We start from the raw sequence: 15,931 nt of genomic DNA on the forward strand, positions 1-15,931 counted from the left end.
CCCCTGAGTTGACTTTCCAAGATGGCCGCCCCGTGTGTAAACAGTAATTATAAGCTCCTGTAATATTCCGTTTATCAGCCCTTCTGATTAGGTTTTGTTACATTAAATTGGTCGTACAGAAAGTACGTTTTCCACATACATATGGTGAAATTTAAGTTTTTCATGTGTTATATGGGAACTACAAGCCCATGTCGCGCTAAAAACGGCTACAACCAAAACAGAGCCAGACTCCATAGTAGGAAATGCATGAGCAAAAACATCAGTTGATTCAAGTTAAATAGCCTACATTTAGCTTAACATTATAGCAATAATATAAGTTAATATCAAGATTTAAAAAAAATTAAAAAAAACTTTCACTCTGCACTCAAAAAATGTAAATACTGAACACGCCAAGTTTCCACCAAGTTAAATATTCATGGAGGCGGCCATCTTGTTTTTTGGACTAATTTGGAATGCTAATAACTTGCTAGGTGTGACGTCCGCCCTCAGATGTAAATGAAACACATCATTAGTGACCACAGCTGTGGAAAACGTGGCAAAGCATTGTTGCCAAAATTCACATTTTGAGCTTGAACAAATGATTCTAGTATTTATTTAGTATTCTAGTATGATTCTTCTTTATTTTGACGTTTGACCACAAAACAAATACTCTCGCCACTCTAAACAGATTCAAAGAGCTTTTACATCAGCACAGTCTTTGTGGGGCATCGTCTCAGGAACCCATAGACACCACAAACGCTCATCTGTGACATATTTTCTGTCAAGACGATTTCTCTCCACACTGCACATAAACCACAAATCGACATCTTGGATCCAGCTCAGCTCCAGATGCATGTTGTGATGATAACGGGGCTCGGCTCAGCGTTAATAGCTTCCAGATCCAGATAGTATGTAGGTGCACCTGAACGTGAATGTTTGTGGAATAATAACACTTCCTTCTGTCAGCAGCTCCTTCAAAACTGAAAAGAACTGGTTTGTATTGTCATCAAGAAGGGAAAAAAAAGAAGGAGAAGAAGTTGTGTTTTCATGTACTGAAGGAAGGAAAGAAGGAAGGAATAAGGAAGGAAGGAAAGAAGGAGGGAGGAAAGGAAGGAAGGAAAGAAGGAAGGAAGGACTATGCATGCGTCCTCTTTAAATCATTGAGTAATGGTGGGATGCAAAGGGATTTTATTTTTGTCCAGAACTCCAGAGAGGTGACGTCAGTGAACCTCTGCTCTGTTCTGTGACTTTTAAATAACAAATTAAAAATGGATGTTTGTGCCGTACAGAAGATCAAGAACAGAGTTCAGACTGGTAGAGGTTCAGTTAACTCTTTCAGGTCTGTCTCTGACATTTCTAATTCATTTAAGGCTCATGTCTCTTTCCGAGTACAGTACAACAAATGACCAATGTCACTGTTGCCCACACTTTGAAAAATGCAAGAAAACAAATGTAAACGTTGACCAGCTCACGGTTAAAGACACTCACCCGGTCTCCAGGCTTGACCAGCGGTTCTTGTTTGGTTCCCAGTTTGTGCAGCAGGTTGTAGGCCACCTTCACACTTCTGGACCACAGTTTACCTGCAAGCAGATCCAACGATTTGTCATGAAGAACTACTCACACAGAGACTTGAAGCAGATAAAAATGTTGGATGTGACCAGAAACTGGAAATAATTATCATTTTTTTTGGGAGAGTTTTATCTGACAAGAGAATCATGAATACCCACAGATACACCAGCTTCAAACCATGCAACAAACCAAACGCACCTCATGACTGTGGTGTAACTGGATCCATGTGCAGAGATACTTTACACTCAATAGACAAAACCACAGCACATGAGAGGAAGTCCACACTGGCAGAGAATTACACAGGCAGCTTCAAAAGCTTTTATTTTACAGAAGGTGTTAAAAAAAATCTCCCAGTTCATATAAAGTCATTAAATATTATCAACTCTATCCGATCGGTTTCATTTTCTCCACCCGGCCGGAGTCAGCTCTGTTCATTATTGCCGTAACGCACAACAATAGAATCAATTTCCTTCCCACTTCTTTTTTTTTTTCTTCTTCCTAATTCAGACTGACAGAGATAATATGCATGGGCATTCCAGCGTGAAATCCGTGTTGTGTTTTTTGGCTAAATTAGTTTTTTTTCTTTTTTCTTCCTGGCGTCTTTTTTCAGCATTAATGAATTGGAGTAAATGAGAGCTTTGGGATCCCTGGAGGAAAATAGACAATTAAAAAGTGAGTCAGCTGCAAACAACAGGTATGACAACAGTTCAGAAACATTATTAGAACCAGGTGTCTTTAAGGATCTTGTTTAGATCTCATAAGTGATGCCAAGAAAGGTCACGATACCTGCACCAACTCTGCCTAGCAGCTGCTTGCAGGCTTTTATTTGGTGTTCGTCCAGCCAGCTAACACTTCAGCTCTACTTGGATCTAGATCTAGATCTACTCTGGACCATAGACTGTATATAAATATGGACAACACGTCCCCACTTCCTTTCACTGGCAAAACTGACGCTATATTCACGGGATAACGGCACTTTACGGAGCAGTTTGCATGGCAACTGGTGGTCACCATTACAATTCTGACGTGTATTTTTGAGCTTTAACATGGAAGAGGCGGAGCTTATGACATACACTGCAGCCTTCAACCACCAGGGGGAGCTCTACTTGATTTGGCTTCACTTTTGGGGAGCAGCTCCACCGTCCATATTTATAGAGTCTATGATTTGGACACAAACAGTTTATATTTGGATGTGCAGCAGAAAGAAAAGTCGTATTTCTTTCCACTCAATAAATTAACTGATCGGGAGGAGTTGTCAGTCTTGTGATTGGGTAAACCTTTAATAAAACTGTTGATGTGTTGTTTTCTCTCTGGTCCGGGATGGACACAAACATGGAGTTAGAAAAACAAAAGATGAACCAAGCTGGAATCTATGCAACATTAGAGGCATCTTGGTCGTCGTCTTCTTTCATGTACACTCACCTGCCACTTTATTAGGTACACCTGTTCAACTGCTTGTTAGCACAAAAAGCTAATCAGCCAATCACACGGCTGTAATTCAATGGATTTAAGCATGTGGAGTTCAAACCGAGCATCAGAATGGGGAAGAAAGGGGATTTAAGAGACTTTGAACGTGGTATGGTTGTTGAAAACTGATGATCTACTGGGATTTTCACACACAACCATCTCTAGGGTTTACAGAGAATGTTCCCAAAAAGAGGAAACATCCAGTGAGCGGCGGTAGCGTCTACGAAACGGAACTGAATGTTGATTCTGTCTGGTGGCTGATATGGCGGCATACAGTGAGGCCAACGGACAAAAACAGTGAAGCTGAGGCTAATGAACTGAGAGTCACTATAAAGAGTCACTTGATCTGCCGACGACTCTCCGTGGTGTTTTTCACGTGAAAACATCTAGAAACAGGTTCTATCCTGGGCCGGACGGCCTCGTGACGCTGATTCATTAGAAGCAGCTGCCACATAGATGACTAATGCAAACACAACATAAATGTTTCCACAGCATCTGGTCCTGCTCACAGTCAGTCAGAGCTCGACAACACTTCATCCGTGTCACGTCCTAAAGACGCTTTATTAAAAAGAGAAAGAAGAAGAACTTCGGCTCCACGCTAACGTGACTGGACCCGCTCTGTTAAAAGTAGTTCAAACTGGGTCAGTCATTGATTTGGTAACTTTTAGTACTTCGGCTTTTCCTCTTCCGACCTTTGTGTCACTACCAGCAGATGAATTACCCTTGAGGGACTTGTGATTAAGCAAAAAAAAACATCCTAACTGCAGGAATGAAGCCCCTGAGAGCCGTGGACTGTGGGAGAAGGAACAATAGATCTTGGCCTGCGAGTTTCTGTCACAATCAGAGGAGAGGAGTCCTGCAGGCATGAGAGCATCTCCCCTGCTGAAGAACAGATGAGCCCAAATCAGAGATCTGCAGCTCCAGATGTAATCAGAGTTTCTGTGCAGAGGCATGCTTTGAGTTTTATTTATTTATTTATTTTTAGGATGAGGTAACCGAATGCACTGAAGAAAGAACCGAGCAGCAGCTTTTAGTCGCCTGCACCCAAGAGAAGGAGGACGAAACGATCCAATCGTGTAAAATACGAGTGATCAACACATGTTTAACGTTCAGGAAAATAAAAAGTATGTACAGAAGTAACGTACGACGATCAGGCATAACATTATGACACTTGGTCAGTTTGGGATCTAGTGAATTTGGAGGCCGGGGCAACACCTTGTGCTGTTCTTCATGTTTTTTGAGTTGTTCCTAAAGTGTTTCGCTGCTGCCATCAAGAGTGTCATTGCTATGGAGTGGGGGGAGGGGCTGGTCTGGTCCAGGTGGGTGCTACATGTCACACAAATGAGTCCCAGTGGAACACTGAATTATCATAAGATGGTTTAAATGTTCTTCATGTCTGTCAGTGGTCATAATGTTGTGGCTGATCTGTCTAGTAAATTGCTGGGGTGGAGGAATTGCAGTTTAGAGAAGACACTTCAAACAAGGACTCAAAGACAATCAAGAGAAATCAAAAGATGGATAACGTGATTATTTCCTGGTGAATAACATCAGCTGTTAGAGAAACTCTTCCCTTCTTTTATTGTTATGAAGTGAAATGTGTTTTTTCCCTCCTGCCTGTAATGTGGGGTTATCTGCAGTGCAGCGTGGTGAGGGTTGAGTTTAAGGACGGCGGGGGAATTGTGCATCGTGAATTCTCTCTGTTCTGGTGCAGTGTGTGTGTGTGGAGGGGAGGGGGGGGATACAAAACACGTTTGTCCTCGTTGGCGAACATCAAAGGGGGGAGACAGGAATGAAGGATAAAGGCAGGAGGAGACAGAGAGGGACGAAGGCTGAGATAGGACTGGGGGCTATGACCAAAAATGTATATCACAGTATTTTTCTGAATTCTGACAGTATCACGGTATATTTTTATTTCTTGCATAATCATGTGTTCACAGCCTTTTCTACTGGTTGAGAGAGGACTTAATGCAGTATATTGACTAAGGATGGACTATTCTACTGTAATGATGAGTAAATACTGTAGAATAATCCCACACTAGTAGTAAAACAGGTTTGCATGGCCCCGTGTTGGCACTGACTGCTGATGGGAACATTTACAGCTTGGAGACAATAAATAAAGAATTAAATGTTATCAAGATGAAGTGAAGAAACATTTATTTTGACAAATTTATTCATATTCAAACATGTTTAAACTGCTACGTCTGTAACGTGAACAGCAATGGGGCCAGCTACCGTAATAATTGTAGTCTGCGCGCAACATTTTTTTATCATTCATAAAAACACTAAACTTGGGGAAAGATTGGGCACATGTCTTCTTGTTCCGCCCATTGACTGTTTATATGGACAAACCCATTGTGACATCACCCATTGGATTCTGAGCCTCTTAAAGGAAGTCCGAAGTGGGCGGAGCCTGCGGTTGCCATGTTGGATCTATGGGGATTTGCGCCGTTTTGGAGCCTCAAGTGGCCACTCGATGAACTGCAGTTAGTTTTTTGGACTTCATCAGTCAGACCTGAAGGTTCTTGATTCTGTTGCTTCATTTTTCTGACCTTTACATCTTCACCACCTCTCACAGTGACACAGTCGCACCATGTGAGCTTAGACGTGCTACACTGAAAACAGTCTGGTCTGAAACAGTGTGTCATCAAATAATAATAATAACAAAAAGTGAGTATTCCCGTATGACCTGGTGTAGCATCCAGCCCTGGGCTGAGATTTAGATTCATCACGTCACACAAACACAGAGTCTCACCGTGTTCCCGTCTCTGGACTCCTGAGGGCTGGCTGAGGACGTTTCACAGTCTGATGAACGCTCACATCACATCATCATCATCATCATCATCATCATCATCATCATCATCATCATCAGCATCATCATCATCATCTCACTCCTCACTCACACACTCTTCACGTCTATTTGGAGGAGGCTGATGACGCTGCCTATTCATTCCCCTCAAATCAAACAAATCAAACCTCCCATATTTCACATGGAAGCGTCACTAAACGAACCTCAGCCCTGCAAAAATTCAGCTCATTAACATATTCAGTTTTTCTTTTTATTCTTATGCTTCTTTCTTTGAGTATTTTCCATCTTTCCTTTCTTCTCTGTTGTTGTTTATGTTTATATAGATATTAATGTAATGTATATTATATCTTGTATATTTAAATAGACGTTTATATAGAATAAATGATAAAGACTTTCATGTTTGAAATGTTCCACATAATTCACCTTATACATTTCTTTTAGATTTGACAGCTTTTAGATTTGACAATTCATTTATTTATGATGATGCTTTAGATTTGGACGTACAGGGTTAGAGGAGAGACGCCAGGTCCTGCAGAACAAAAGCTGGAATAAAAATCTGATTTGGATTTTTAAATCCAAAAACATCAAGTCTTTTGTCCCTACACAGGCAACGTAAAGAAATGTCAAAGTTAACCTGTGTTGCCCGTAGTTCGCTGATGTCGGTTTGTTGTGCCCTAGCTTTTAGCCGTTAGCCGTTAGCCGTTAGCCTTTAGCCTTTAGCCGTTAGCCGTTAGCCATTAGCCTTTAGGATCCGTTCTGTCCTGACTGACCTCATTTTGATCTACTCTCAGGTCTGTCTAGAGTGGACCGATCATTTACCCGACGACGATGACGTTCTAAATTACTTCACAGCGTTTAACTTAAACAGACTTTATTTGTCATTTAGATTTACATCAAAATGAGGTTTTGGTTGAATGGCTCAGAGCACAGCAGGAACACTGCCGCATTAAACTGGATAAATTACCAATATCTAGATTTAGCTTCATCAGATCCAACTACAAGAAGAGCGAGTGTTCACTCGAGCTCCTCATGACTTTAACTTTAGATAAAAATAAACTACTGAACTTGTTCTGTTTGTTCTGTCATTCCTCAAATGTCCAAAACTTTGGAATCCAACTTTAAGAAGTGAAACCTCAGCAGTGAATAGACACACATATGGAAGCGTAAATAAGAAAGTACGGAGTGAAAACTTCAAATGAACCTCAGGACCTTCAGAGACTGCAGCGACTGGAAGCCACTCAGGAAACGCTCAAAACGAAATCACTCATTTTTAAAAACAACACAAAGAAGAAACTTTCCCTCCCTCCGTCGCTTCTTTAAAGCATCTTTTTTTCGTCTTTCCACACTCGGCTAATGTGCTTAGCGTTCTGTCTGGCTGCCATTAAGGGAATTATGTTCACACAGCGGGCGCTAAACATTGTTTGGTGCTTCAGTTAATCAGCTTGGGAAAGCCACCATATGTGCTGGAAAAAAAGGGGGATGCAGCACAGAGGAAAACACTCTTTTATTCATATAACAGAGGAGACATTTAGAGGCGACAGTCAGCTCAGGACTGGATGGTTAAGATGCTGGAGCTGAGAGTCGTTTGGTGAATTCTGCGATGCATAAAAGTTAGTGTGAAATAACAAAAAATATCTTTCTGTTTAAAAATACTAATGTTTTCCTCTTTGCTACCTCCCGTTACCCGTTTATATTTGAAAATACATCAAAAACATGAAAGTTGACTGCACGGCTCAATATATAATTACAGGACTTTTTGAGTTTAACATATTTTATCACATTTTGTCCGTTTTCAGGCCTAAAACCAACATGGCCACCTGTAACCAATCACCACATGGCGTTTTTACAAAAAAAGATTCTTCTAAATATTATATATACAAATTGGGAAAATTAAGTTATTCATAAACATATTGTAGTAACACTGTTTGACACTGGATTCAACACACAATGAATGAGCTCATTTTACCATTGTTGAGCTAATTAGAAGCTGTTTTTTATTAAATATGGACGGTTATTTTGTGACCTTTTGGTCAGATCTAGTCATTTCTTATTAATAAGTGATTGTTTCCATAATAAATAATTATGGATTTTGTTTTTTTACTTTTAATACAAATGTGTGCAAGATATATCCCATGGACTGCAACTCAATGACATATTGACCTTTAGAATAAACCTTCGGTGTCTCCGTAGGGTGACTCACCGTAGGTGAGGACGTAGAGCGGCTTCCCGTTGGTGTCCATGGTGGTGAGGCAGGGGGCCTTGGGGGAGATGGTGCCCCACCTCTGCAGGGCCGCCTCCAGGGACGGGGGCCAGTTGGTCACCACGCCCAGCTGCTCGCCCCGCATGGCCGCCATCTGGGCCCCCTCAGCCTTGGGCTGGTTGGGATCTGGCTGCTGGACTGAAGGAGGACGAGAGGAAACAGAATTCAAACTTTCACGCAGATTCGTCTCGAAGGGAAAACTCTCGTGTGTCACATTAATCTGAACCATCTGTGGGAATTAATGAATTACAGGCCGCAAGAGCTGTGATTGGTCCATTTGGTAGTAGCACTTTTCCTATTTAGTGTTTACAGCTGCTTCTCCATCTCCACAATCTCTGAATCGATTGTTTGGGATTAATAAAGACAAGACACGTGGAGGAAACTGAGGAGGTTCGTAGATACAAACATTTGTACGAGTCGTCTTTGGTGAAATTCCGTGAAAGTTCCAGTCGCCACTGGTGAGGGTGATGCAGGAAGTAGAAACAAAAATGAACCCGACTGGCAAAAAAAGTTTTTGCACAGCGTACAAGACTGACGAGTGAACAACTATAGATGACTCTGACTGACGTAGGCTACATGCGTAGGCTACATGCGTAGGTTACATGCGTAGGCTACGGCGTCTACGTCCTGTAGTACCGTAAATGAGCCTTTATAAAGCTTTATCTTGAGCAACCAGCAGATGGTCTGAACCCACAGAGCTCTGATCTCCACATCAAGGAATAGCAGCATTCTTCTTCTTCCACTAATCTGATTTAAATGCAGAAGCTTCTGATTTACTGCACATTATTTTCGAGGTTAACTGAGGATTAAAAACTGTTTATTGATTTTTGAGAGCAGCCTTCACTTTCCCACCTCGTGCCGATGTGCCTTAATAAAAGAGTACATCATTTTTTTTTTTTTCAGACCAGCAGCCTTGGAGCTGAGAGACACAGAGAATGTACGGAGGTCAGGATGTGCTGAAAAAAAAAACAACAACAACGTTTTCCTTCACGTTTCACAAGGAGGATCTCAAAAAAGATGGCAAACAGTAGCAGTAGCCAGCTATGTCAGTAAATTACTGAACATATTTAAAAAAAAATTAACTATTTGTGAAGATTCATTCAGTGGAAACAGGTCGGTGTGGAGAAGAGAGCCTCAGATAGGCGACACAAACTTTGTTGGCTTTGGTATTTTAAGAAAAACATATATAACGTCAGGCCAAAAAACGTCTGTCTGATTCGTCTGCTGATTATTGACAAAAACATAAAAAGCGACACGTCTTTACTTCACGGAACAATTCTTAATGCGATGAAAACGAATTATATATGAAATAAAAAGAGCATTTCTGTCAGTGACTAACGATACTGTCCTCTAATTGTGAGCTAACGTTGTTCGACAGTCGTTTCAGAATGATGCGAGCGGAATAACACGGGAATCACTCAAAGAGCTTCTGATCGAGAAAAAACACAGTGGTGATGAATTTTAAAGACCGAGTCTTTCCAACATTTGCCATTCAGGCTTAAATTATGAATTAACTTCTGGCTCAGCAGCGTTTGATACTGAAAACAGAAGGAAATATTCATCAGTCAGACGCTGCTTTGTCGCCGCACACTTCAGGGAACGAGGGCTGGTGATGGTGATTTGCGTGCGTGGGTTTGTTTGACGGCTGCACATGCTGAGGAAAATAATTTAATATTCGCTGCCGCTCAAAGTAAAGTCCTCAGCATGAGAAGAAGAACAGCATTGAAATACAGTCGGGGAGGAGAAAATCGTCCGAGTGGAAACGAGCTTTCAGCAAATTCCTATTGGCTCTTTGGATCTTCAGAAGACTTGGACCAATCACAGGTCACTACAGAGAAAAGGTTATTGGCTGTTTTGCAAATGAGAGTTTGACAATTGGTGTCTTTTATTTCAACATCCGCCCCATATGGTCACACTGTACGATCTTCCCTACGATGCATCTAACATGGCGCCAATGATTTGAGTTGGTCAGACAGTGGATTTTACATGTTCTCCTTCGGTATTAGTAAAGTTCTTATCTTCTCAAATGTTTTTCATAGTAGCTACACGTGAATAACTGCTGCTGCAGTTTGCTGCTGGATGTTGCATTGTTTTTTTCATGACTGACCACACAGATCGGTCACATTAGTGGAGCCTAAGTACAAAACAAAACATTGATTTGGCTTTTTTTTTTTTTTTTTGCAACTGAAAACCATCAGCTGCAGCTGGCAGCACTGCTGGGTGTTCAGGTCAGGCCCAGAAGTGATGAGAACATCTGTGCTAGGCAACCGTTGCCGTCAAGAGGTTTACCAAGCTAACGACCAGGTAATGTGATGTAGGAGCAGAGGTAATTCTAGAGTCTGTCGAGGCCCGAGGCAAAAATCCCCACTAGACAACAGCGCTGAGTGTGCACAGTTCTTCCTACTGTCAGTGAAAAGCCCAAGCAGCCGTCTGCTTTCACCCATCGATGAGGGAATTCATTTACCATCCACCTCCATCACTGTGAACCCTGAGCTTTTTGAAAATGTCATTAATGGGGGCACTGTTTATATGGACTATTTTACTTAACATTTAAATATACGCTACCAGTCAAACGTTTGGAAACACCTTCTCATGGGATGGTGTGTCCATTACTTGATGCTGTAGTATTGTTGCTGCTGCTAACTCATGTTAATGTTTACAGAGGTAGTTAAAGCCTTGAATCAGTGGCCTTACAAGGCGGCGAGGCTACTAAGAAAACAGTGATGGTCAGCATGAAGAAAAACATTTCCAAAAAGATGCAAAGCAGATCAAATCTCTCAAACAGTTTTCAGACTCAAAAGAAGTCCTCACCCTCCAGAAGCTCCTCAAAGTCGTCGACGAAGAACTCTCTGAGCGGCGGGCGCTTGGGTCTCTTCAGAGTGTTGACGAGCTGCTGTATTTTGGCTGAAACTCTGCTGCTGACTGGAACACCTGCAGAGCACAAACACACATTTCAGTCCGAGCTGCGGGCGAGACTTTCTGACTGTGCTTTCTTTCACAGGTGCACAGGTGAAGTAGCTCCACACAGAAGTGTATCACGGCGTTTCGTCTGCGACGCAGAAAAAGACATCGCAGAGTTTTTAAATCCGACTTTAAAATGGCCTCAAGTGGAGCAATCAGCTCAGCCGCCGCTGAACATGACACTCGTGGGGGAGAAAAATGGCAGATACGAGGCGAAGGGTGTGTTCAGATTGCTCTCTCATTAAGTCTGATCTTAAACACAAGTGTCTCTGAGTGCGGAGCTTCAAGACGGAGGAGTAGAAGTCAGAGGCTTCTTTTTGTTCGTCACTTTTCTTCACAGTTTGTTTTTTTTTTATCTCTAACCTATGGAAGCCCTAAGCGGCCATGAATTCATACATATGATCTCTGTTTTCCCATGATAACGAGTTCATTTTCTTAAGATAACGAGTTAATTATCTCATTGTCTCAGAAAAACGAGCTCCATTTTCACGAGATAACAAGATTAATCGGGAGATGATAAATTTCTCCAGAAATGTGAAGCACAAAACAGAGCAAAACGTCAGACCTTTTACGTTATTATTTTACTATATTATCGTGTTAAGGGCATATATCAGTCAGTATGATGGAACTCTCTCGGATTAAATATATCAAACATATAACAAGATAAATATTTTTGTTATCTTGAGAAAACGGAGCTCGTTTTCCCAAGATAACAAGATGAATAACTCTTGAGAAAACAGAGGAAATTAACTCACTATTACGGGAAAACAGGAAAATAATATGTGAATGCATGGCCGCTCAGGGCTTCCGTACTATTCAGCCTTTTGTTTAGCAACTTGGAGGGAAACTTGTTATTTATCTGGTTATCTTGAGAAAACAGAGCGCGTTTACCTGAGATAACGAGATAAATAACTCACAGGAAATGAACTCACTATTACATGGACGCATGGCGGCTTTGGGCTTCCGTACCATTCAGTCTTGCATTAAAGAACTTGAAGCGAAACTTGGTGGGTGAATAAAAACAAAAGAAAAACCTGGACTGTTTTTTTTTTTTTTTTTTTTCCAATTTATTTTATTTTACCGGGAAGAATATTTGAATTCACATCATTTGCCATTTCTGTCGGCATCTAATCTGTACTGTAGCCGATATACAAATGATTTTCCTTTGCTTGTCCTTGTCTTGTCTCCATATGAATTTCATTGAGTAGCGGGTTTTGACGGATAGAAGAAAAGAAAGAAAACTCCTCTGCACACTGTTGTAGTTGTAACCAAATTCAAGTCTGTGGAGCTCAGATGACGTTTATGACTACGTCTTCTATCAGTCCCAACATAAACGCCACTTGAATGAATGGATTAGACCGAGAAGTTGTTGCAGAAGCATAATCAGTTCTCAATTGAGTGACTCCAGACAAAGGGTGTTACTCAAAATGCGTTCTCCTTTGTTCTTGTGAAACGTCATGAGTCGCTGTTTCAATTCACACCACCATCCATTTCACCAAGGGCATGTTGGGAGGTAATCTGTATGCATTTCGTTATCCATCACAATGAACATCCTCCATCCTCCCTTCCTTCAGAGTCCGTACTTCAGAATCGAACTTGTCAAATACAGACGTGAGCGGAGGAAGTTCAGGCTCGTCTTCCAGGCTAATGCCTCTGTACAGTTACACATCAATCTAAAAATTCTCCAGGACAGCTTCACAGAAAAACAGTGTACGCAAGTGGGAATACTCTGAGGTGGATGGAGATTTTTAAATGTGCATCCACTTACATATGCATCACAGCACCCTCTGACATGTGCTTTGCATTCGGTCTGAACACCATTTAATATAAAAAGAAGTCAAATCGAGCAGAAATGAGACGAATCTACTTGAATATTCTTCAGATGTGAAGCAGGAGACTGTGCTTCACCAGTCAGAGACAAGATCCCGAAACCAAGCAGCATTTACTAAAATACTGCTCTATTTCAAAATGATACGAGAAAAAATATATTTACAGCATTTTTCAATGTTGCTTCTGTATGTGATCAGAAATAATAAAAATGCACTTTTCATACATGCACATTAGCAAATTAGAAATGTCATGCTTCATGTCAACAGTTGTAGTAAAATGTAATGAGAATGTAAAATGTAAAATGAGAAAAGATCTCCACAGAAAGTAGTAGAAGGAGTAACCAAAGGGAAATCCTCCACAAATCAGTCACTGAATCCTCAAACATCCAAAGACAAACAGTTCTTGATAATACTTTGTTTGACTAAAGCTCATCTCAGAGAAAAAGTGGTACACTGCCTGCTGTAAGCGACACAATAAAAAGGCTTCTAATTCCTGGTGAATCCTCTCAGCTTTGCTGCATCGCTTTCAGCCAAACATCACAATGAGCTCCCATCTGTAAATCCTGGCATCTGGTCCATCAAGCTGCTTCAACGTCTCCATCCACGGCGGCATCGTTGTCTGATGAACAGCTCCGTCTGCTGCAGCCTCACGGGCCTCCAGAGAAGAAATTATCAAACTATGAACCAGCAAACTGGAGTCCTCTGACATCTGAGAGGATGCTGGATTCATCTTTTCCAAAAACCAAATCTAAATCTGACCCATAAATAATTACTTAGTTCATGACGTTTCATGACGTTTGTTGTTAAGCGTGAATGCGAAAACTTCCTAACCCTAATCCTAACCCTAGGACTAAAACTGCATACGATGCTGTAATGTGGAAACAACACCCAACCACAAACCACTGGAGCAGCTGAAGAAGAAGAGTTGCGTTTTAAGTCATCAAACTACATCTGTTGTCCTGGTCTCATCAACCTGCCCAGTCTTCATGGCCTGCAGTTATCCACTCCTACCTGGATCTCCTTTGATCCAGTCCGATGTAAGTATCTATGACAGAAGTTTGTTTATCCCGTTTCTCCTGCTGTTTTCTTCTCTCTCTGTTCTGTCTCTACGGCCTCAGGCAGTTTTCTCTTGCCGCCATCGCCTTCGTACTGCTCAGGAGGATTCAGGACGGTTTTTGTAAAGCGTCTTCAGACAAATGTGGACTGAAAGATCAGTGTTCACACCTGGATGATATCACGGTCTGAGCAGGACCATAGATGCTTTGAATACTGCTATCTGCTACTATGAAGAGTTATCTCCTGTCAGATGTAGACCGTATGTACCAGCTGGTTGTCAGTTTTAGTCTTTGTGGCACATTCAAGTGAAACGTTTTGGTCCTTTTTGGTATTACATCAGAGTCCTCTGTCTCTTTACGTTATCCAAACTGACTCCATGTTTGGCTTCATTGTTCACCTCTTCAGTATCAGATTCTATCTTCTCTGTTTCTACCCGGCTGGCCTTGAGCAGATGGGTTCCTCCATATGAGCTGGGTTCTGCTTAAGGTCTCTTTCTGTTAAAGGGAGTTTTTCCTTCCCATTGTCGCCTTCATGCTGCTCTGGAGGTTTCAGGCCAGATTTCGTAAAGCGTCTTGAGACACTTTGTATCGTTATTGACACTATATAAATAAACTGAATTGAATATAAATCTATCTACCTGAAACAGTCCGATGCCCTGCTTCGTATCGGTAGGTCAGTTATCTTTTATAACCTTAAAAAAAAACTCCTATAGTTCCAGTTTTAATAGGAAATGTTAGAGCCTAAAGAGGCATATTTCATGTTAAAATATAAACTTTCAAGTTCTAATTTTTTCCTCATACTCACCGTCTCCGGTCTCCATCAGCTCGGCGTTGCCGTACTTGGGCGTCTGTCTCTGGGTGGCGGTGCCGGCGCCTGGGGCCCTCTCCACCTGGATCCCGTCAGTGGACGTGGCGTTGGCGGTGCTGTTGGTGTAGCCGGTGACATCTGGAGGGGCAGAGTGGTTCTCTGGGATGTGAGAAAATGAGGGGGGAATCGAGGAATGAAGGAAGGCCTGGTTAGTACCCACCCTTACCTCCCACCCCCAAACCCTCACACACATCCTGCTGTTAAAACTTTATCAAATCACAACCAGTCAGATGTGGGTTGATCATGTAGTCAGTTCAAATTGACAGTTTGTTGAGGCACCATTGTATCTCAACTTTACATAAACGCTTACACTATCAGGTTGTGTAGAAAGCTGAAAACAGTTGATGTGTCGGCTGAATGGTTACGCAAATTCAAAAATTTACAACTTGAATCCACCAGCACCTGAACTCCCTCTAGAGTCCTGCAGCCGTTCCTCACTGATCGCCTCCACAAACGTCACATTTCAAAACCACCCTCCCACCTCCACCACCACCACTGCCACCACCGCCACCTTTCTCTGAAGAATTAAATACCTCCATTTCCCTCAACACCCACGCCTCAACGTTTAATTTTTCAGGCCGTTTCTCACCATATTTTGTGCCTCGTCCAGATACTGTTTCAACCTGCCTGCTGTGCCTGGCGTTTCAAAGCTGCCATCATGCTTCAAATTCTTCACATTTACCTCTTTCATGAGGCCTGGGCTGCGGTTTAACGACATCAAACAGTGTTTACTGGTTTGCCCGGAGGATTCTAAAACTCTGAGTGGTGGGAGCGTGAAATGATGCGAGGAGAAGGATGTGCGAAGAGTCTCAACAGGGACGCGTTTAGGTAAAGCCTCATGTGTCATTTACATTTCCTTTGCGTTCAGTCTGAATGCTTACTGCTGTTTAATCCAAAGGCTCCAAGTAAATACCTCCAGTCTTTAGCTGACGCCGACTTTGCATCATGTGTATCATTTGCATTGGGTTACTGCTGCATTAGCGTTTTTAGCATGTTAAGGTTGATCTTATATTTGCAGGTTACAGGGTTGCTAGAGATCTTTACGGTCCATAATGTCTGACATTTAGTGCTTTGGACATTTGAGAAACTCATTCCGGTCGCAGCTTAATCGATCCCTTGAGGTCAGAGGTCAGAGGT

The 15,931-nt window shown here is 41.9% G+C and overlaps 1 protein-coding gene across 6 annotated transcripts in view; it reads right to left on the reverse strand.

Moving 5' to 3' along the window:
* LOC125010882 (disco-interacting protein 2 homolog C) overlaps positions 1–15,931 on the reverse strand; it is a 189,275-nt gene that overhangs the window by 37,525 nt on the left and 135,819 nt on the right. For 5 of the 6 annotated variants that reach the window (XM_047589782.1, XM_047589781.1, XM_047589777.1 and 2 more), the window contains exons 6-9: positions 14,732–14,893; positions 10,893–11,012; positions 8,022–8,219; positions 1,468–1,559 (exon numbers count right to left, since the gene is read on the reverse strand). In XM_047589782.1, coding sequence (XP_047445738.1) covers positions 1,468–1,559; positions 8,022–8,219; positions 10,893–11,012; positions 14,732–14,893 — 572 coding nt within the window. The remainder of the gene's footprint in view (positions 1–1,467; positions 1,560–8,021; positions 8,220–10,892; positions 11,013–14,731; positions 14,894–15,931) is intronic. The other variant, XM_047589778.1, reaches the window with a different exon arrangement.

Source organism: Mugil cephalus, chromosome 7 (assembly GCF_022458985.1).
Source record: "Mugil cephalus isolate CIBA_MC_2020 chromosome 7, CIBA_Mcephalus_1.1, whole genome shotgun sequence".
NCBI lineage: Eukaryota > Metazoa > Chordata > Actinopteri > Mugiliformes > Mugilidae > Mugil > Mugil cephalus.